Source organism: Uloborus diversus, chromosome 6, assembly GCF_026930045.1.
Source record: "Uloborus diversus isolate 005 chromosome 6, Udiv.v.3.1, whole genome shotgun sequence".
NCBI lineage: Eukaryota > Metazoa > Arthropoda > Arachnida > Araneae > Uloboridae > Uloborus > Uloborus diversus.
In genome coordinates this window covers 92,592,303-92,616,304 of record NC_072736.1, presented here as the reverse complement: position 1 = coordinate 92,616,304, position 24,002 = coordinate 92,592,303, and the positions used below count along the sequence as shown (strand labels likewise).

Sequence of the window (24,002 nt, the reverse complement as noted above, 5' to 3'; positions counted from 1 at the left end):
AGCACGTGTGTTGAAATCCAAATATTGTAAAAAATATCGTAATATGTTACAAAATTACAACTGTTATTATCCTATCAACAGTAACTTTAGTCATATGACGAGTAGTAGAAACGTATACAGTGAAACTGTTAGGAGGTCATTCAAAGGCCAGTATATATATATATAGGACGCAAATAGCTCTGGGTGATATTACAGACGATCATCATTTCTGTTTGTAAGTGAATGAAGGAATTGGAATTTTTTGGCGTTATAACAGATTCACTATAAAAGATGGTACATGTCACAAAACTTGATGTGTATAAGTTCGACCGTATATGGCGTAAAACTGTGATGAAGAGCTGAACTTGGCATTTTCCTGAAAGAGCTTAATAAGTTTAAAAATTAATCAGAAGAAATTAAATTTTCATTTTGTAAAAAAAAATATGAAAGTTTCATTTACCGAATTTGCAATTACAACATTTCTAACTCATGCTGATAGCGGGAGGTAAAACGCCTTGCATCTGCAACTCTTCATTAACCTTGTTCTTTTTTGATAGCTGTAGTCGTATTTGTATTCATTTCCTGGTTATCATTATTTCTAAAAAAGGGAGTGCTGACATCCCAGCTAATAAAAATATGTGCTACACAAAGTATTGAATAGACCACGTTTGTATGTGTAAAGCGAAGTACACGCTCGAAAAAGAAAAATAGTTAAACTAAAATGCTTATTTTTCTGCCATCAATGAAAAACAATCTATTCTATGAATTAAAATCTTAATATATAAAAATCTTCGGTGCAGACGTTTGTCACCATAAGGCTTTTAAACGGCTGGACCGATTTTGATCAAATTTTTTGTGTGTAATTAAGTTGTAGCAAGCATGGTTTTGAAATGCGATGAATCGAATCGGAAACGTTTTTGTTAATTAATTAATTAATGTAAACATCGGATCGTTATATCTCCCAAATGATTAATATTTATTTTAAACTATTGTTGAGCGAAAAGTGAAATAAAAATTTTACCCGTTGCCAAAGGACAATAAGAAAGTCAGCTCTGCTTTTTATAATGAAATTTCCTTCTGTGATATGTCAATTGTGAACAGATATAACGTAGAGAGAGAGAGAGAGAGAGAGTGAAGCCTTCATTTCTTGAAAGCAACGATTTTAGGTCCAGTGATATATTTTAAAGTAAAGTACTGGAAGAAATCGCATTTCTTTCACTAGGTTCACGCAAAACGCGTATTTTTCGTCGTAGTTAAACCATGTGACCTGGTCGGTGCTTTAGGTTTTCCTAACTAACTGATCGGATAGTACCCTACATAACAACATTTGTTTCTCCCTTCAAATCCATCTGAGTTTTTGCATTAAGGGCAAAAATACTTTAAGAATTATTAAACTAATCAGTATATTATTAAAGGAAAAGATGGTGGAGTGTGAAGACGAAATAAATTTTATTTTCATTCAGATAAATTACAACAGGGTAGTTCTGTACACACAAGATCAGTGCAGTGGAAGATTTTTTACCTTTGATGAAAAGAACAAATTAGGCAAATATATGAAGTTTTCGTTCCAAAGATGGGACCGCTAATCGGTCGGAGTTCGTTTCGCTTACTGATCGGCCGGATTACAGGAACTTGGTAGCTTGCTGACCTTGGCCATAACAATATGTTTGCGTGATTATTTGTTTATTATTGTTAATGTAATTTATTGCATCTTTTGTTCATTTGGTGAAATAATTGCAAAGAAATTTAAATTGCAAAGAATTCTTTTTGGTTTTTAAAGAGTGTTTAGTCTACAATTGAAAAAAGTGTTTATTTTACATCGGGAGGGGGAGGGGAGTAATTTTCGCTTATTCATGGAACTGTTTTAACATTTTTCATTTTTTAAACGATATCCATTCGATTGTTTTATTTATGTATTTTTTTCATATGGGGGACGTTGCAGCGGGATTTCCCGGTTTTACTAAATGGGAAAGTTATTTTTTTATGCTTAATATCTGAGGATGATTTTTATCCTTTGAGTATGGCTAAAGGAACAAACCATACAATCTCTGAAAATCTTTGAAGTACACGAGAAAAAATAGTTGATAAAAACAACTGCTCTGTGGCAGTGTTGCCAGATGGTCAAATCCAGATTTCCCCCAATTCCATTTCAACTTTTCTCCAAAAAGCGATGTTTTCTATCAAAATCCCCCAAATTCAAAAATTATTTTTCCACTAATATTTTCATAAAATGAATCGACTCCCTCTAATATTTTTGTCTCTTGAAAAAAAATTTTTTCCCCCCAATTAGATAAATTTTCTTATAAAATTCCCCGACTTTTTTTTTCATCCCATTTTCGCTTTTTTTTTTCTTGTCTTCTTTATCTTTAACTTTTTTTTTTTATCTTTACTAATAATAAAGCTGAAAGTCTCTCTGTCTGCACATCGTCAGGATCTCTGTGACGCGCGTAGCGCTTAGACCGTTCGGCCGATTTCCATGAAATATGGCAAAGAATTAGTTTGTAGCTTGGGGGTGTGCACCTTTAAACAATTTTTAGAAAATTCGATTTTGTTCTTTTTCTATTCCAATTTTAAGAACATTTTCCTGAGCAAAATTATCATAAGATGGACGAGTAAATTACCAAGTTATCATAACATGGAACCGAAACGTGATCAAGCCAACTGGCGAGAAATTCATCATGCAAAATTTGTAAATATACAGGGGAACCAAAAGACCTTTTAATTTTCTACTACGGGCAAAGCCGTCCGGGTACCACTAGTATATTGTAAAAGTCAAACTTTTGTGAACTGCAATTGAATATGCATATGAATTGTTTGTTCGTATTTTTACTTTAACTCGATCGGTAACCAATCTATGCTTGATCTCCTTCTCAAATGTCAGAATGTCGACTGGACAGAATAAATGTTATGTTAATTTATGTGTAACATCTGGTACTCGACGATTCTTTACAAGTTTATGCGACTCTTTGATAAAAGACATTTTTTTAAACAACTATACAGGCAAATAATATTAACAACAAATGACATCGTATCAAATTTTGAAGTTACATTAATATTGCCCACTCCCCTGGCCTGTCATTTGGGGGCTCCGGGAGTTCAAGCCCCCCCCCCCCCCCCCGCCCTGAGTTTGAAAAATTAATGTTTATAAGTAGGCATGGTCTTTGCTGCTTTTCGATAAAATTTGTATTGAGTGTACATCCTTTGCCCCTTCCCCCCTCCCTGAAAGAATTTGAAATGACGCCCCCCCCCTCACCTCCATCGTATTCAGTAACTTAAATATCTTTATTTTTTCTTTTTTTTTTTTCATTTGTTTTATTATGCGTGTCATGTGGATTCTAATGGAAATATTTCTTTACTTTTTACAGAAGAAAGACCTAGGTAGTGCCTTGTATGAACAAGTGTTCTATCACATAGATCTGACAGAGAAAGATTATTTTGGTTTGCAATTTACAGATGCCAATCATGTTCAGGTAGGCTATATGAATATTTCTACATTTTTTTTTTCCTGTTTGCAATTTTTTCCATAGAATATTTTAATGCTCAAATTTAATTGATCTGTAAAAGAAAAAAGAAATTACGTTCTGTTGTACAAATGTCTTTACATCCAAAAGCTCACTTTTTTTGCATTGAAAAAGGGGTCCCTTGACGTCGAAACGCTCTGCAAATTTGTGCGATTAAACGATATTTTTTCTTTTACTTTCCTACCCCAAGGTATTTCAATATTTCTATGTTAATCAGTGTTTTGAAACTCAGAAGCAGAAGTTGCTGCTCATTAAGTCTAAAATTATTTGCTTGTCCTTTTTTTTTTCTTTTTTGAATAGACCCTTAAGTAATTAAAAGTGTAGACTATGTGGGCAATGGTCCCCTCCCCCTCCGTTTGTCAAATATGTATACATATCTAATCTATCTTAATCAGGGGCGGATACAGACTATCATTTTAGTGGGGGGGTGGGGTATGTTGAAGAATGACCCCTTATGAGCGAAGCTGCGGTTTTGGCTGCAGAAAGTTTCTGAAACTGCTTGGGTGTCAATAAAAAGCATCAAATTGGCCAGGAACAAGGCCCCTAATATGACATAAAGGGCACTAATTAATTTCATTAGCAATGAAAAGTAATATTTCAAATATTTACATTAATGAGTTGAAAATATTATGAAATCGTTTACATTTTACAAAAAAGAAAGTGTTTGAACACTATGCGGGCAGATCATATAATCGACGGTCTGGGAGGAGTCATGACCCCCATGACCCTCCCCTTGTATCCGCCTCTGATCTTAATATATATATTTCTTCTGTGCATGTGTTTGAAATCATAAGGCTTTTAAACAGCTGAACCGATTTTGGTCAAATTTTTTGTGTGTAATTAAATTGATACAAGAATTCTTCGCAATTGATGGAAGCGGAAACGTTTTTATCAATTAATTGAATTATTTAAATATTGGATGGTTATAACTCCTAGATAATTAATATTTATTTTAACCTATTGTTTAATTGAATAATATATTTTACATCAGAAGGGGAGCGGGGAAATGAGTGACTTTCCCTTATTCAGGGAACTGTTTTTACCTTTACCATTTTTTTAAATGATAGCTTTTCGATTGTTTTACTCCTTCCCATATGGAGGATGTTTGCAGCGGGATTTTCTGTTTGTTCTAAACGGGTAGTTAATTTTTTACACTTCATATCTGAGTGCAATTTTTATCCCTTGAGTATGACTGAAGGAACAAACCATGTACTCTATGAAGATCTTTCAAGTATGCGAGAAAAAACTGTTAATGAAACAACTGCTTTGTGGGCATTAGATAAATCAAGTTGTGATATACGCTTTCAGACACCAAGCATCTTAAAAACATTTTCTTTTTTCATAATTTTTTCAACAAAAAGGTTCACACACTCAAACTTTTCAATTTACAAAGTTTGAACAGAACAACGTCTGTCGGATCCTCTAGTGTATATATATACATGTCTTTGTGTATTTATGTGTATTTCATGAAAAATCTACTTGTGCATCTTGGAAAAAAACTGAAAGAGGTATTATTGATGACTCATAAAGCTGGCAATAGTATCTCCTGCCAGTCTCTGTAGTTTGCATCAACACTACCTTGCCATTCATCACCAGAAACTTCGTACAAGTCACGCAAAGCAGGCTCACACAACATCAATAGCATTTAGGGTCACCATTTGCTGCAATGACAGCTGCAACTCTTTGAGGAAGACTTTCCACCAAGTGACGATATGTTGCAACAGGAATCAGGCTCCATTCCTCCTTCAACATGGCATAGAGCTCAGTCTTGTTTCGGGGCCAGGTTGGCCTGGCTCTCAGCCGCCGCTCCAACACATCCCAAAGATGCTGGATGGGGTTAAGGTCTAGACTCTGGGCAGACCAATCAAGTTTTTCCACATCCATGCTTTTGAACCAGGTGGTAATAACATGTGCCGTATGGTATGGTGAGAGAAAGAGAAAATTGCCACAAGGTAGGTATTGCGTGTGGTTGTCCAGAACTGCTTGGTATCTCTCGGCATTCATAATTCCATCCACTGGAACAAGTAGACCAAGCCCATACCACAAAAAACACGACCACACCATTATCCTTTTCGAGGGATGTCCGTTGACGAATGGCCAGGTAGTGTATGTATAATCTGTAGCTATGATTTCCTAAAATTGGTAACATTTTGTGACATATATTTTTTAAACTTAAATACTAGGGTAAACTGAATACTTTTTGTACATATTATTTAGCTATGAATTATATTTACCAAATTTACTGCTCTAATATGCATTTAAGTTGTTGTTGCATGTAAAGATTGCTCAAAAAGTTATTTAAAAGAAAATGAATTATGATAAAATTGTGGATAAAGCAAGAATTATTAGTAGACATTAAATGTCTTCCAGTTCTTCTATTATTCTAAATTCTATTAACAATTCTATTATAAGATTGTAGCTAATTTCACTTTTATATATTTAGTAATAAAATATGAAGGTTTATCAAGTGAAGAGACAGGAGAGTAAAGGCCTCCTACACACAAAGTGGTTAGTTGAATCAACTTTTCGAGAAATTTGCATGTGAACTAGTTTCTGGCACTTTTTGTAGTATTTACATGAGGCACCTTAGTGGAATTAACTTATCTTGTTGAAAAAAAAAAGGGTACATAAAAAAATAATTTCATACATCCCACCACTGGACTTAGCCGATTTTATTCGAGCAGCTGCTCCAGAACACTGTTAAAACTGAGCCTAGTTGACTCAACTAGTTTACTTGTATGCAGAGCGCACACTTGGCAATGTCCTTTTAGTTAATTGTTTATTGGGATGAGAATGGTAGCGGCACATGTGCCTGCCCTACCAGAAGTATTGACTGCCATGTGAAGGATGCCATGCGATTTCTTGACTTATCTACCTGCTGACACTTCCTAATAATTGCTCATTCAATAGCTGATTCAACTAAGTTGAAGGAGGCCTAAATATTGTACATAATATGCTTAAAATTATTTTTATTAAAAAATGATTGCAATTTTGGTTAATTTTATTAATTTAATTTTTCTATTTTGAATAAATATGCATACAACATGCTTCATAAGTCAATACTTTTCTCTACACCCTATCTTTAGTTCGGTACTTTAAGATTACCTTATAATAAGGAATAAAAGTCTTGTATTAAGAGGTTACTAATTACAAAAAGGGTTGCTACTAAGTTAAAAGGGCCATTCCACGGAAAACAGTCATTTTGTCCCGCACCTCATATATATCATTAAAAATAATACTTTAAAATATTAATGACTTAATTTTTTTCTGGTTAACAAATTACAAACTTATGTGTGACATCTTAAGCAAAAAGTTTCGTCATTTCCCTTTAAAATTATTATTTTTAATGAAATATATGAACCGTCACGTGCGGGACAAGCGGTTGACTTTTTCGTGGAATGGTCCAAAAGCAACTGACTGACTAAATAATTGAATTTTCATGTCTAGTTAACATAATGTAACTTAATTAAGAATAATATGAAAATTTGCTCTCAGAAATTAAATGAAATATTATTTTGAAAGAAAAATACGGAGAAATTGTAGTATTAAAAAACATCATGGTTTTTAATAGGCCTATTGTCAACATACCGATTGATCTGTCGTAATTTGCTAATTTGCATATAGGCTCACCCCTAATTGCAATAGAATTCATCCATTTTTTCTCAGTAGAAATTGTAGTGTTTTTTCCCCCCCCCCCCATACTTTGTCATGTTTTCCATGAAAATATTTTTGACTTTAATGTAATTTTTGAAAAACTATGAATTTATAACATTGAACACTTTTTACAGCACTGGCTAGATCCTACTAAACTTATCAAAAAGCAAGTTAAAAGTAAGTGAGAAATATTTTTTTATTATTTATATATTTTGTCTTCTATCAAAATTCTATCATATTTGATTTCTCTATTATTTCAATGCGTGTAATACAATCATATACTACAAAATAAATACAGTAAAACCTCTCAAATGCGGACACTAACGGGACAAAGTTTTTTGTCCACAATAGAGGGGTGTCCGTAGGACAGGGGTTAAATAATGTTATTTCCCTTGGAATCGGGGAACTGAAAATTGTCCGCATGAGAGGGGTGTCCGTTAAGAGGGGTTTTACTGTACTGTGAAAAAGTAATAGCATACTACTACAATAAACTACAAAATAAATAAATCTATGAAAAGATATGACACATTAAAGTTGCTTTTACATGTTTATGTGTGGCCTTTTACTGCTTCCAAATTAAAATGCAGTCTCCCAAACTAAAAAGGTTCCCCATCTCTGGTCTGTGCCTTTTAGGGTTTCACAGATTTACTCCATGATGATGCTGTAGGAACACCCCTTTATCACTAAGGTTTTATCCGAACAGTTCATAAACCACAATTTTACACCCCGTGAATTCAGGTATAGGACTTGGTCCAATGATACCCATTGCCTGCTTAATTTACCATTCACAAGCCACAGACTAGATACAGACTAGTCAAACATCAGTAGTGGACAAAAGGTGGGGATCGTCTGTTCAATGCTATTTTTGAATCCAAAAACAGACTCATAAAATCTTCTACAACAAAGCAAGGCTTTTACAAAGTGATTCCTTTTGCCCTCAAAATTTCCTTATGATTCACATAAATGTGTCCATACCAAAAAAAAGAGAAGTCCTTAAGGCATGAAATTATCATTCCATTTTCATACAGTTGAGTGAAATAGGTTCAACACACGAGAAATGGATTAACACAATATGACATGGAAGTCCAGAAAAAATACTGCAGTTGAATACAAATCTTTTAACATGAAATTATTTTCACAGAAAAAATGTTGATCCCTTTAATTTAATGTAAAATGATTTTACTGCATTTAACTATTTTTGACTTGACACATAATATAGTTTATAAATTAAAACTTTCATTGTATTTTCTTTTTTTTTTTTTTTCAGTTGGTCCTCCATACACATTTCGAATTAGGGTTAAATTTTATTCATCTGAACCAAATTCATTAAGGGAAGAGTTAACAAGGTAAGTACACATTGTATAATATTAAGGTATTAGTTTATCAACTGTACTACAATCAGTATCAAGCAAATATATATATATATATATATATATATATATATATATATATATATATATATATGGCACACTTTGGGCTCATCTACAAGTGATGTCATGTTTTGGGAGGAGACAAATTCATAAAATTGTCAGTTTGTAACGAGAGGGAAAGGGGATCGTAAAAAGTGTCACACATTTTGGTAAAGAATAGTAGCCGCAAATTATACATTTTACATATTTTTTACCTTTGCACTGTTTTCTTTTTGTGTATAGTTTTCAAAAGTTAGAAATGCTATTTTCTTCTCATTGTTTTGTTTTGGGTTCCCGGTATGACCTGTATAAGTGTTTTGTGTCCATAAAGCAAAAGTAGAATTTAAAACAAAATACAAGTTGTTACATATTGAATAGGACAAGTAAAATGCAGGGGTGACCCCCCCTAAGAGCAAAGGTGCACCCCCAAAGCAAGAGCCCCCCAAATAAGTAAAAAATGCCCCTTCAAAACAACCACCCTAAAAATTTCTCTGGCGCAGTCTACGTCATGACCTCCCCCCCCCCTAGGTGGGCACCCTTGTAGGAATGGTCAAAAATTTTTGTAATTGATCTGTTTTGCCAAAACAAATTGATTCTGAAACTACAATTACATAAATTTTACATAGAGGCAAAAAAAATTTCCTTTCTACGAATTTGCCACTATTAGCCCAGTCAATGAAGGTAAAAAAAATGGGCTTTGTCGCAATTAATTTAGGGAAAGCTGAATTTTTGCAGGATGTTAGCACACCAAGTATACACTAAAAAAGCAACACAAAGTCCCGACCCCCCCCCCCCCCCCACCTCTTGCTTCCTCCCCCACACCTTCCGAAACATTGCAAGAGCTGTACTATGATTATTCGCTTTTCGTGTCGCAAATGATAAGGGGAAAGCTGTTTTTTTTCTGGATGTTAGTACTCAAAGTATACACTAAAAAATACAAAGTCCCAACCTCACCCCTCTTGCTTCCGAAACATTGCAAGAGCAGTACTATGATTATACGCCTACAGCTCAAAAATTAATTATGTTACCGGAGAATTCCTTTTTTATTTCATTCCTAATAATATTATAAACCAGTTTCCCCTTGGTTTCTATTGAATACCCTTTTTTGAAACAAAATTAGGTTTAATGTCCAAATTATTCAAAAATTTCCCAAACTTTTTATGTTCAGCGGAACTTTTTATGGTCATTATTTTATCAGTTGTAAAACAGGCAATGGTACTTATGGGTGAAAATATTTCTATATGAGTTGACAGTGTTTACATTACATTATTTTATCAAATTAAAGCAACTACTTAATAAGTGCTAAAGTCTATTTTGACAAGATTTTGCCTATAATTTGAAGTCAGCATAATCTGAACTTAATCGCGAATGCAGCAACACGAACGTTTACCCCCTCCCCCCAAGTCTTTGTATTTACCAAACTTGAAAAGTAGGTCTTCAGTCAATTTAGGTTGCTGACCGCTACCATAGGGTAAGGTCCATAAACGCTGTATACTCTCAAAACATTTTTTAGACATATAGCGTTTTAGACATTTAGACTTATAAGCTTCACAAATGTTCATATTATAACATATTATGTATATGATTGCATACACATATTGTGCGTAATGGATTACTAGGAGTATACCCTCAGAAAATTGATAGGAACATCACTGCTTCTTATATAAAAAATTTGACAGTTGACACTGATTCAGCATATCAAACAATGTTGCACAACATGTGGGATTGCTAAGTTGCCATACTCAATAATGATTTCAACTTTGAACATAATGCAAATACAGTTCAGTTAAATTCCAGGCTCTATAAATCTTCTGCTTCTTTGAATGTTTTTTTTTCTTTTTTTTTTTTTCTTTTTTTTTTTTTTTTTTTTTTTTTTTTTTTTTTTTTTTTTTGTACCATTTATTTAAATCAATTATTCAACTTCTCTTTTTTTAATATTATAAAATAAACCTAATTTTTTAAATATATTGTATTGTACTAGTTTGCTGTTATTGAAAAAAGTTCATTAAATTTTTAGGTATGTAATAACCAAAAATTAATTTTGCATCATGGAAGGAACTATAAATATTTTCTTAATCTTTTTCAGGTATTTATTTTTCCTACAATTGAAACAGGATATTATTTCTGAAAGATTACCTGTTCCATATCAAACTGCTGTAGAGCTTGCTGCTTTTTCTTTACAATGTAAGTATTCTAAAATTCCTCTTACTGGAAAATAGAATGTTCACTCTAAACAATATATATATATGGGTCGTTCTTCAAAAAGTGTAACTTTTCTGTCACACGCCTTTTACAGTAAAAGTTTTAAGGAACAATTCATTTAACAATGATTTTTCATTTCAACAAAAATATATCTATTTAAACCTGCCAACATTTTTTTAATAATTTTTATTTAAGTATATTTTTGGTTCACAACATGTGAATTCTCATCTCCGTGGCATGTCACACATCTTGTGTGACTGTTTATGTTGCTTAATAACATGTTTAATTAAAAGTATATATTTATTTATTATTCCTTTCACAAGTGTCTCAAATACAAATTGTTTAAGTATATTTAATTTTTTAATATTGTGTTTTAGTTCGTTTTAGAAGGACAAGGAGTCATGTCACACAAAAGCTCTCACCTCCGTTACCTAAACACAAAATGCCATTCCTCATTAACATGTGGCAGTAATGACATCAAATTTTATTTTCCATGATACAAGGGAGTCCTCTTGTTTATTTTCAGCTATAATTGTAATTGTGAGATTTTTGTCGCAAAACAAGAAGATAGCTTTTGCTTTAAAAACTTAGTGTTGTTATTCAGACTTCTCACCTCCGTGTACTTGAATTTCAGGGATTTAAATTAATGTAAAAACAGAAGTGAACATGTTTTCATACGCTTCACATGTGCAGATTGTAGCAACGAAGAAATTTTTTTTTTCCATGACAAATGTATCTATTAGGCCTATATTAATGGAAAGATCCTCACCTCTGTGACAGACCTTATCAATGTCATTATTTCTGAAGTGAAAATAAATGATGAAGGGGAAATACATCAATAATAGGTATTCACCAAAATTATAAATTGCCAGTATATCCTCAAATTTATTAAATGCTATTTTTTTAACATACATTTGAAACTACTAATTAAGCCGTACATTAATTAAGAGAGCTTAATATTATATTCCCACTAATCATTACATTGCTGGTTGTTTGCACAATTAACAAAATTAATGCTTTGACATTAAATTGGCCTTGATTTTTAAATATTAAAAGTTTTTTTTTTTCCTTTTTTTTATTTCTGTGAACACAAGGCATTTTTTTTTCTTATTTATAAGTAAAATAATTGGAACTTTGCTGGACCTTTGTTTATGGTTACTTCTAGAAGATAACACTTTCGTGTGAAAATGAAAAAAAAGAAAACAAAAGGTGTTGAAATTTGAAAAATATTTGCGTTCAAAAGTTACGTTTTCTGGAGAATGACCAAAAAATCACAGTAATTTCTCCATGAGTCTAAATCCAATCAATTCTGAGAAAGTTTTGATTTGTTAAATGTTCGATTCATTGCAAACAGAGGCGAATTGGGCCCCACGAGAGGTTGTCAACAATGACTACCAAAGGGTGCACTTGTTCAAATTCACAAAAAAAAAAAAAAAAAACTGGCTCACAGATTTAGTGTTCAAAAAAAAAAAGAAGAAAAACCAACTCAAAGGTTTGAGGGTGCAACAAAAAAAAAAGGGAGGGTGGACTCACAGGTTTTGAGGGCATAAAAGAGAAAAATAAACAAAAGCACACAGGTGCAAGAAGAAAAAAAAAGGCGCACAGGTTCTGCCCCTGATTGCAATTGCCTGTTATTAATAATGCAAATGTAATCAGGGTTATCAGGTTAGTTATTTAGCTTGCACTGAAAGCATGCATCAAGGAACAGAATAGTGCACTAAGTAAAATTGAAAGAGCATGTTGCAATAATAATTTTATTGATGAGTATTTTATTGTAAGAAAATTGAACCACTCTTTCAAAGAAATCTGTTGCTTTTAGTTGCTGGAAGATTTTTTTTTTATTTTCTATGAAAGCAAACTGTCTTTTTTTTTTTTTTTTTGCTGGTGTAATGAAGGATGTGCAAAAGGGCACCTCTTAATAGTTTTGTATTGGTTTTTTACTTCATCATTGTTCAACCATAAAAGTGCAAACCTTACACACAGAGTTGGTTGATTTTAACCAATTTAGAAAATTATCGTGACTCATGTTTCACACAAAACAAAAGGATCCAAAATATTTTTCCGTGTTCAAAAAATTTTGTTTTAAAAGATTTATTAACTTACTTAATATATCGTTCTGACTAACAATGTCGGATGCACCATTTCGCAATTGCAAGTGGCCCTCACAACCATAGAAACTCCAAAAGGGGTTCAAAAATGCACATAAAAATGTTTTACTAATTCTGTGTGTAGCTAAGGGCATCTCCAAAAATGTAAATCCGCCACTGCTGATCATTATATCATTTTGTGTTACTCAATATTTCATGTTAATGGGCGATTTTCGAAAAAATGTCCCGTGCGTAACGCTAAGTTTTTTATTTTATTCAAGTAACTATTAGTTAAATATGGGATTAACTGTTATGCTTTGGATAGTATATTAAAGCATGTATTATTCCCCAACAGCATTATTTTTTGAAGGCTTTGGTTAGGTGGAAAAAATAAAAAAAAACTTAGCATTACACACAGGACATTTTTTCGAGAATCGCCCTAATGGTTTTTTGTTGAACGTATTTAACTATGTTCAACAAAATCCATTCAGTTTTTTGTAGCATAATTAAAACTACTAAAAAATGTATTTATAGGATTTAACAAATCCAGGAAGGGTGGGGGAGAAGTGAAAGATTTTTTAATATTTTTTAATGTAATATTTAGTTTGAAATAATTGTTGCTAGTTTACTAATTTGATACAAATGCTTCATTGAATATTTAATTTTTACAGCTGAGCTTGGGGATTATGATCCAGCACAACACACACCTGGTTTTGTGTCTGAGTTTCATTTTGTTCCTGATCAGACAGAAGAAATGGAAGTTGATATCTTAAATGCATACAAAACTTGCAAGTATGTGCAATATTTATCTTAGTGGTTTATGAAAATGATTTTGGAACAGATATTTTTCTTGTATTAAAAACTACTGGGGTTACCCACACTGCTTTGCCTGTAGTAGAAAATTTAAAGGTCATTTGGTTTGCCTGTATATTTACAAATAATGGATGATGAATTTCTCACCAATTTGCTATGTTAATTTGCTCGCCCATTGTCGCAAATGGTAGTTTGCTCGCCCATAGTCACATATGGCAGTTTGCTCGCCCACATTATGGTAATTAGCTAGTCCACGTTATGGTGATTTGTTTGTCCACGTTATAATTTGCTCCATAAAATGTTCTTAAAATTGGGACAGAAAAAGAGAAAAAAATCGAATTTTCGAAAAATTGCTTCGAGGTGCTCACCAGGGCTGCGGAGTCGGAAGGAAAATGGCCGACTCCGACCCCGACTCCGACTCCTGGATTTTGAAACGCCCGACTCCGACTCCGACTCCGGATTTTTTTTTAATTTTTTTAATTGTATTTTTTAAACTCCCTCTCTCCATTCAAGGGAAGGGGGAAAACCTCTTAACAGAGATTGAAATATTAATTCCTTTTTATGAAAATTTAGCATTTTGTTTTTTATTGTAAACCCAAGACGTCATACAACGTTAGAAATTCAATTTAAAAATCAAACTTTCCAATAGTTACGAGTTAAAAAGTGAGATGACTTAAAAACCTCTTTTAAAAATTTTGAAAATGATTATCTGTAATTTGCCCCCCTTTAATGTTTAACAAATATATATTGAACAAATCGTGTGCTTTCAATTTTTGAAAGCTGTAACTTGAGAGAAAAAAAACTTTTTTTCTAAATCCAAGTTCTTGAGAGGGAGTGGTTTGCCCCTGGTGACATCCATCTAGTAGATGACACCCAAAGTTAATTTCAGAGTTTATAAAAAATATAAATACTTTAATTCTGAAAATTTTCACGAATATATTTTAAATTATATTTCATCAATAAAATTTCAACGAAAATAGGGCACATATGCGTCAGGAGCTAATTTTACACAAAACGCGGCGGTATACAAATTTGTACGAATAGCTTTTACTATACCTATATTTCTTCTTCGCTAAATTTTTAATTTAAATTTTATTGGCTGCTTTAGAATTAACCTAAATATGAAGATTTTAAGATTAACTGCAATTCTTGAGTGTTGTAATCAAGAAATTTTTTACACTTATTTTGTTACATAAGCTTACAGAAATAGTCTTAATAAAGAAAAAAACATTAGATTATTTCATCGAATCTTTTGGATTCGTGCTTTCGAGCCAGAACTTCTTTGAATTTGCCGATCACACTTAAACGTTTCAACCTTAGCTACAGGCGTCGACTTACTAATTTGTTACGTTTCTTTTACTATTTTAAACTGAGATAGAACAAAACACTATATTTCTATTTTTATTTGAAAGTGATTACTTGAAAATGTTATTCAACAAAACCGTTTGCTGACAGTTGCTATTAGTTAAGTTAAAAAGCAAGCAAACTAATGGACGGCTACAGAAAGTTCGGTAAGCATTCAAGCTAGCTGATTGCCATAATGGCAGTTATTTTCTCATTAGTATCTTTTTATACATGTAATCGAATCAATTGGTAATCAATTTTTAAAAAATGCAAGGAGAGTCAGTGAAAAGGAAAGAAAAAAAGAAGCCCGGAGTCGGAGTCGGCATGTTTTCCAACGACTCCGACTCCGACTCCGACTCCTTTATTCCGAAATCAGTCCGACTCCGACTCCACAGCCCTGGTGCTCACCCCTATGCTACAAACTAATTTTGTGCCAAATTTCATGAAAATCAGCCGAACAGTCAAGTTGCTATGCGCGTAACAGAAATCCAGAGAGACAGATATCCAGAGATCCAGACTTTTTTAGCTTTATTATTGGTAAAGATAATTATCTTCTTAAACTTTCTTCACTTCATCTTGTTTCCATTAGCTCACTTTAACCGATGTACCTAGTAAAAATTTATTTGAGTTAATATTCTTTAATTTGTTTTGGAATATATTTTTATGGTTTCTATTTTCCAAAACAAAATAGGCAAAGCTGAGTGAATGCTGATCCTCAATATAAACATGTGACTTCAAACTTCTAGCATTTAAGAACAATAATATTTGTTTTTACCAGTAACTTGTGTAAAGATTTTCATTCCGTCAAAAGGAATTGTCTGCTTATTTAGAAAATTTACATTTTATTTTACAAAATTAATAATTTTTAGCTACTAAAATAAATGTCTAGCATCAGTGATTTTTGCTAAAATTAGAGATAACTTAAAATAAATAAATTCAATTAATAATTTAAAATGAAGAAAATTAAAAGGGTTAAGATATGAAGAAAACAGCATTGAATAATCATTCTAAAACTGATCCATTTATTCAATATTTAAGTAAGAGCTGTGAAATTTTTTTAAACATTTTGATTTTTTTTTACAATGCAAATGATTTTTTAAACATATCCCCCCCCCCCTTCCCCATCTTAATTTTTGATGTAACTTGCTTTGTATGGCAAGGATTAAAACCTAACATAAGTTTTTGGCTATAGCAGGGTTCTCCAACCTTTTTTGCTCAAAGGTCATATTGTAAATTTTTTGAGGCTAGGCGAGTCAACAATCCAACAATGTTTCAGTTCAGATGGTTTAGTTAGCGCTAACTCTCCTCAACAACCTTTTTTTTTTTTTTTTTTGAACCTGCACTCAGTTGCTTAAGCGAGCCAGGATTCACGTTAGGGAGAGGCAAACCAAAGTACAACAAGATGGCATCTTTTAGGTGCCTCTTTCTTCTCCCAGTGCCTTTTTTTTTTTTTTTTTTTTTTTGAGGAGAGGCAAAGACTTGACTCTGCCGCTCTTATCCATCTTGCTTCAAATTCCTACATTAAAATTTAATTTTCAGTAAAATAAGTGAATTAATAAAATGTAAGATAAGTTTAACACTGAGAAATTCTTTATTGCTTTAAAAAAAGATCTATATCATTAGTTATAAGACCTTAAAAATTTTATTTTGGGTGTCTTTGAATTGGAAGGATGGAGGTAGGGGGGATTTCCCCCACAAAATTTTCCAAATTGAAGTCTTATAAACGCAGTTTTTGTCAATTTTTAATGATGTAAGATATGGTCAGGGGACAGGTCTGAGAGTCCACCGCGGTGGAAATTTTCAGAATTCATGATGTTAAGGAAATGAGAAAGGTTCAGGTGTTCTCTTCAGAAACTTTATGGGAAACAATCCGAGACACGCATTTCAGGATCTTTTTCATATTGAAAGAATGGTCGGGATTCAGGCAGCTGCTCCAGAATTTTTTTGATATTGACGTTTCATAAAACGCAATTTTAAGCTAAGTAGTTGAGACGCTCGGAAAGGGCCCCTCGGAATCTCTCCCCAGAAACTGTATGAAATTAAAATCCCTAAACCACTATTTAAGGCAATTTTTGGTCAAATGAGGGAAAAATAGCAAATAAGCAGCTTTCTTCGAGAATTTTTGAAATTGAAGTGCAAAATTCAATTTTAAACTATCTTTGGTGACTTTAGGGAGAAAAATGAATACCGGAGACTCTTCACTAGGGAGAGGTAGTTGCCCCCCCCCCTCCCCCGGCTACCATGCTCAGTCAGGGTTTTTGAGATTTTCTGAGCTTAGTTTTCTGAAAAGTAAAAAATTATCAAATAGGAAAAAAAACTGTAAGCTTCCCACAAGCCATTAAAAATCTGCTCACGGGCCTAATCCGGGACGTAGGTTGGAGACCCTTGTCTTGTAGAATAAAACACAATTGATTTTGTCCATAAAAAGTGTTGAATAAATTTCTTTGTTTTTTATTTATTTATTTTTTGTAGTTCAACTCCACATTTACCTTTCCTGCATTTTTGCATTTACATATTGAAGCACTGTGCTTGAATATTGTAAATTTTTCTATTCCAACAATGTTGGTATACTCATTTAGTTGTGTACAAAAACCTTGCTCTTGTAATGTATTAAGGTGTAAAAATTGTTATCCTAACTTTACTGGGAAGTTAATAAATTGTTTGATAATTATAACTGAATGTGATTGTAAATGTCTTGCCAAACTGACATAATGAGAATGCAACAAAATCTGTATTAAGCAACATAGTACAGTCAAATCTCGATTACTCCAATCTTATAACTCAAATATTCCTTTATCTCTAAGTTTTCATTGGATCCTAAACTCTTGAGACTGTTGTGGAAACATCTCATAACTCGAACCTTTTAGCCAGTCCCTTGGGACTTTGAGTTATTGAGAGTTGACCGTATAACTTTAAAATTGAATTATTTTCAAATTTTATCAGAGATTAGCCATTTTCACTTTTTAATTTTTTACTTAATTAGACTTTTTGAGTATATTTATTTATTTTGTTATCTATTGCTTTTTACATTTCTAGGGGTTTAACACCAGCTCAAGCAGAATTAAATTATTTGAATAAAGCAAAATGGCTTGAAATGTATGGTGTGGATATGCACATTGTTTTAGTAAGTAGCTTTTATGTTGTAAACTTCACTTAATATTACTTAGCACAAACTGCTTGTGTCGTAGCCGTAATTAGGCTTTGATAGTAGCTAAAAGAAATACATTCCTGCCTAAAGTCATATATTGTGAATTTTCAACTTATAATAATCATATTTATCCCCCCTTGTCTTTAATAGAAGAGTCTGCTATTAACCTATTATTTATAACAAAGTAAAATATTCTTGCTACTGATGTCATGGTGTTATACCATTTCTGGCAAAAGGTTGTTGGAAATAAAAAATATGTGAGAAGCAAAGTAAAAAGTAACAATTCTTGGAATATGCTTCATGTGTTCTTGTGCCCAAATGAGGCTTTAAAGCTTGTTTACTCAATTTCTTCCTTAAAAAGAAAGTTAAGTTATCCATCCTCAATACTTAATTGAGGTTGGAAGAAAACAGTTTGAAAGAAACAAAACAGTTTGACAATGTATCACTGCTCAACTTCGTGTAGATATGATAAAATTTACTTGTAAGACTGATTAAAGCCAAGAACATCAAGACATTGAAAACGTTTTCTGCTAGTTGACTACCTCTTGAGGTACCAGACTTTAAAAGCCATTATAGTTAGTGTGTTTTAGCCCTAGCATATTGCTTAAATTGCAGTCCATCTCTAAAGTGATTATGGCAAAATTTAAATATTATGCACACAATTTGGTGTTGTAAAGATCCTTAAGAGTTTCAAAACCAGTTTTGATATGAAAATTGAGATGAGAATGACTACCGAATTTCTTTCAGGATTACAAGAAACCATTTTTTCATTATAAAGAATTGAATTTTTCATCATAAGTTCTATTCTTTTGAAATATGTATTTGCCTTTTATTTTTGCATTTTATACATTGTTTAATTATCATTTAAATAAAGGAGGAAACAACAAAAATTGTTTTTTTTTCTGTTTGGCAATTGTTTATAATTTGTTTGTTTAATGTATATTATTAATTTTCGATTTTTTATATCAAAGAATTTTGTCTTTTTGCGTCTTTCGGATCATTCCTCATAATACTTTTTAATCTTGTAAGTGAAATGCTTATTATATATATATCAGACATGTGATTTTCAATATTGAATGTAGAGAAAAGGAAGGGACATCGGAGGCTTAATTGAACTTCCCCAGTTAATTTCATGCATCCAATTAAAATATCCAGCTATTTCGAGATAAGAATCCATGGGTAGAGACACCCCCCTTCTCTTCACAGGTGTAGTACAACATACTAACAATGCTGTATTTACGTGCAATATTCCAGACAGCCCGGGGTACTCAATTCCTGAGACTGGAATTTCATTCTTATTAGAACTCATCTGTTTCGATTAGTAACTAAATGAGCTGGAGGAAGACATCAGGGATGTCCACCTGGGGGGGGGGGGTGTCAAGGCGCAGAATGTGCCATTGAAATTTTTAGGGGAGTTGTTTTGAGGGGTATTTTCACTTTTTTGGGAGAGAGGGAGTCTTTGAGATATTTAGGAGGGATGCGCCCCTGCTGGTGTTATCTCATTGAAACTGAGAGTGTCAACAAACTGTACATAAAGTAAATTTATCTCACCAGCGAGTGTCCGCAGCATGATGCGGTCCGACTCGGGAATTGAAAGCATAGCTTCAATTCAATTCTTTGCCTTCAATTCACTTGTCGAACCGCACCATGCTATGGACACTCGCTGGTGAGATAAATTTACCTTATGTACCAGTTTATTGCCACTCTCAGCTTCAATGGGAGGACATCTGCTTCCAGCTTGGTTATTCACTATTCCTGACTGAAGTGTTCTAATAAGAACGAAACTGCAGTCTGGATGTGATAACCTGACTGTCTGGTATGTTGCATGCAGTTTTGGCCTTAGCCCTGGCTTAGGGGGTGGTAACTTACTGCTAAATGCTGTATTTGCCCACACAGCCATGCAATTTCAGTATTTTTTTGGTCCTATGTCTGATATGTATTATATGTTTATTCATTTAGTAATTTTCTGTGTTTCTTTTTAGGGTAAAGATAGCCAAGAGTATTCTTTGGGCCTTACACCAACTGGTATTCTAGTCTTTGAAAACACAACAAAAATTGGTTTATTCTTTTGGCCCAAAATTACTAGATTAGACTTCAAATCAAAAAAACTCACCCTTGTAGTAGTTGAAGATGATGATGATGTAAGTACTCTTTTTTTAAAAAGAAACGTAAGTAGAGATTTTATTTTGATTCAGAGTTCATTTTTCAGATAGTGATTCAATCCATTCTTCCTTGCTAAATTATACTCTAATACGTATTGAAAAAAGGGCATTTTTGCTTTGTTAAAATTAATTAAGTTCTATTGTCCAGTGAATAGAACTTAAATTAAGCTATGTAATAACATTTAATTAGCAAGAAAATAACTTGACTAATTTTGTTGTACAAAATCCTGGGGTTTTTTTGTTAAATTAAAAAAAGGTTTGTGTTATCATTTTGTCAATAGCATTCTTGCATTTTAACATTTTGTTATAAATGTGATGTTCCTTTTTTTTAAGATCTCATAACAAATATTTTCTGCATTAGATGTGAATGATGATAATGGATATAAACAATGAAAATATTCTTTTATGTAACCTGTTCTGTTATTGGCAATCAATAGATAATTTTTCATACCGAAATTCTGTGATTATAATAGCATAATATTGCTTCCTCGTTAAGAGCTACGGGACTTTGTCAGACATGGCTGAAAATTTTCTTTCTACTGCTGAAAAATGTATTTCTAATTTTTTTAGATTAGAAATATATATATGTGTGTATATACATATTTTTTCAATGAAGTTTTTATTTAATGTAAGTGTGATTCTTGAACTATTGCACTAATTTTTTCAATGTACTCAATTCTGCATGCTGGTCTTTTTTCTTTTTTTTTGGTTTTAGTATATTGAAATCAGCTCAGGTAACCTTCTAAATTATAATTTTCAAAAATGTCTCCAGTTCAGATAAATGAGAATTTTGGATATGCAGGGTCTGGTTTGACTGGATGCTACTGTATTTATTATTATTACTACTGCAAAGTCCCATCTGGAACAGTTTTGAAGAACCATTATCTCAGACTATTGGAAAATAAATTTATTTGTTTATTGAACACATAAATTTAATATTGTCATCCTTTTTTTTCTGTTTTCATGTTCTGAAAATTTACATGTTAATATTACTCATTCTATACAATGGTATAAATTTTGTATTATTTAAAATCTTTAAAACATAATGATCTTTTTAAAATAGGGAAGAGAGCAGGAGCACACTTTTGTGTTTAGATTGCATAACCAAAAGGCCTGTAAACATCTATGGAAGTGTGCAGTAGAGCACCATGCATTTTTCCGACTAAAAGGCGGCCAAAAACAGCCTTCTGGGCGACAGAATTTCTTCCGAATGGGTTCAAGATTCCGTTACAGGTAACTCTTTATAATCTATTGTTGCTAAAACGAAACCTAATGTAGTTTCTTTTGAGATTTCCCTTGAAATTCACGCAGCAAACAAACAAAGCTGAAAGCTAGTGTGTTGCATCTCAACATGCGATAATTTTATAAGATATCAAATCAAACAGGTTTAGACACAACTCAGCTTGTTCCTTTTAGTACCTGGTACCACACTTTGTAAATGTTTTCAGCCTGTCTTTCAGTTGTTTATTCATTGTTTTCCTTTTATTCTGCACAGGATTTAATATCAGAATTTTCTATGGTGATAATTTTAAATTTTGACTCTAATTCCTCTGCTCTTCATATAAAACGGTTAAATCTTAAAATATTTACTTCTGTTATGTAAATTTACTTCTGTCTGTAATGTATCTGCATTTGAAGCCACCCTGTAATGATGATTAGAGCCACCTTTAAGCCTAAGCCAATAGCCAATATTGACCCCTGATGGTGGATATAATATAATTAAGTGCCGATCAAGTTGAACGTTGATGAATACTAATGTTACTCAGTTTAATTAATAGCAATAAAATAAAAACTACTTTTGGCAGAAATTCCTTTTTTTTTTAAACTACATTTTCCAAGCTTGTATATTGTTTAATTGGCTTCAGTGAAGTCAATTCTATTTTAACTAAGTTGGGAAGTAAACTGAATGTTTAGAACTGTGAGGCGACTTAAAATTGAAATTAACATTGCTAATCCTGAAAGCATTATAAAGCATTTTACTTTTTTTAAACAACTTACTTTTAGAAAAAAATAGCTACCAAAAGTGCAAAAGTGGCTGCCATTTTTTGAGACTGTGGTAGCCAGTGGCTACTATTCAGAAAATCCTAGTCAAGAGCCTTAACGTATCTGAAGTGTTGTCGCCGATTACGTCTACTTGAGTAGATTTTTTTGCACTTTTAATAGATAAGTGCCGAATAACCTACTTTTTAAAGTACTCTTAATATAATGTAGTATGTAGTGCTAGCAGGCCTAAGTTATGTAAACAAGCTTGAATAAAACTCTCCTATTGCCATTTTTGGACAGATGCTATTAAAATAGCATGCAATTGCCAAATCTATATTTGTTATAGAAATAAAGATGTCGAATATTGATACATTCACTATAAATGTTGCAAGGTAACTTAATAGGAAACTGTTTATGACAAAGTTATTTAGTAGGTGCTTCTTAAAGTACTAACTAGAAAAACTGACCTCGTTTTACATGAGATCTCACAACTTTTTTACAATGGAAACAGAACTTCCATTTTCCTGCGTTTTATGTTATTGATGAGATTATATATTTTTAAAAGTGATTACTAAAACAAATATTTTTTAAAAAAATAATAAATATAAACTTCTGAAGGTTATCTAAGTACAGTGTCATCAGTAAATTTCATCAAGGAAATTTGTTCTGAAAGAATGGTAGTTTTAACATGACACCCCCCTTAATGCCACTTCGTGTGGTTATATTTAAATTTTTGCTCAAGTATTGTCTATTTTATTTTTTTTTTAATTCTTATTATCATCATTACATTTCTGTTTCTTAATAATGGATATTTTCCACTTTGTTTTATAGAGAGTTATTTTGCTTAGCTGTTGTCATATTTAAAAATCCTACGTTTTATGTATTTGCTTGAATAACACTTTGTCTTTTCAGTGGAAAAACTGAATACCAGACTACACAGAACAGAGCCAGAAGAACTGTCCAGTTTGATCGCCGTCCCAGTCAGCGCTATTCTCGCAGGCCAACACATGATCGAAGAAGAGACCGGGAGAGAGACAGAGAGATAACAGATGAGCTGGCTGAGGCCAGAAGAAATGAGGACAGAGCATTGAGGTGAGAAGAGCAGTGGTGTTACGCTCCCACTACTTAGGATTTTATTTGTGATTCATTTGAAGCTCTTTTAATTTTTTATAAATTCTTGTTCTTCTATGCAAAAAATATTTCTTAAAATCTTTAAGTGCATGTTTACTTTTTTTAATTTTAAAGTTGTAAAGTTGTACATTAAACATATTGCTTTCTTTGAAACAAAAGCATTGCTTTGCAATGGCATTAGGGTTTTTTCCATACTTTCTAAATTTTTCTTTCTATAAGACCTTAAATAAACAGAGCTTTAAATTTATGGAAAATATATTTATATTCTGACCATTGTACATTGTATTGATATCAAGTGTCATTAAAAGGTGTATTTCTAATTTTAAGATGTAATTTTTACTTAAAAAGTTATGTGTTTATCATATATCACATCGTAATTATGTTATAAATGTTAATGTGATGTTTAAAATCATGATGTGTTATTGATCAACATGTTGTAAAATACAAACTTTGTTCAATGGAAGTAATACTTTTAGAATAAGTATATAAAACATACTTTATATACCCTATGTGACCAAAAGTATTGGGACACTTTCAAAATTTCGCATCTTACGGATTTCTCTATAGAT

At 32.4% G+C, this 24,002-nt stretch overlaps 1 protein-coding gene across 2 annotated transcripts in view; it reads left to right on the top strand.

Annotated features, from left to right (window-relative positions):
- Positions 1–24,002, top strand: part of LOC129225115 (band 4.1-like protein 5) — a 146,556-nt gene that overhangs the window by 98,791 nt on the left and 23,763 nt on the right. For both annotated transcript variants that reach the window (XM_054859675.1, XM_054859674.1), the window contains exons 2-10: positions 3,345–3,449; positions 7,289–7,331; positions 8,422–8,500; positions 10,650–10,747; positions 13,524–13,644; positions 18,046–18,133; positions 20,140–20,298; positions 21,383–21,552; positions 23,215–23,394. In XM_054859675.1, the coding sequence (XP_054715650.1) occupies positions 3,345–3,449; positions 7,289–7,331; positions 8,422–8,500; positions 10,650–10,747; positions 13,524–13,644; positions 18,046–18,133; positions 20,140–20,298; positions 21,383–21,552; positions 23,215–23,394 (1,043 nt within the window). The remainder of the gene's footprint in view (positions 1–3,344; positions 3,450–7,288; positions 7,332–8,421; positions 8,501–10,649; positions 10,748–13,523; positions 13,645–18,045; positions 18,134–20,139; positions 20,299–21,382; positions 21,553–23,214; positions 23,395–24,002) is intronic.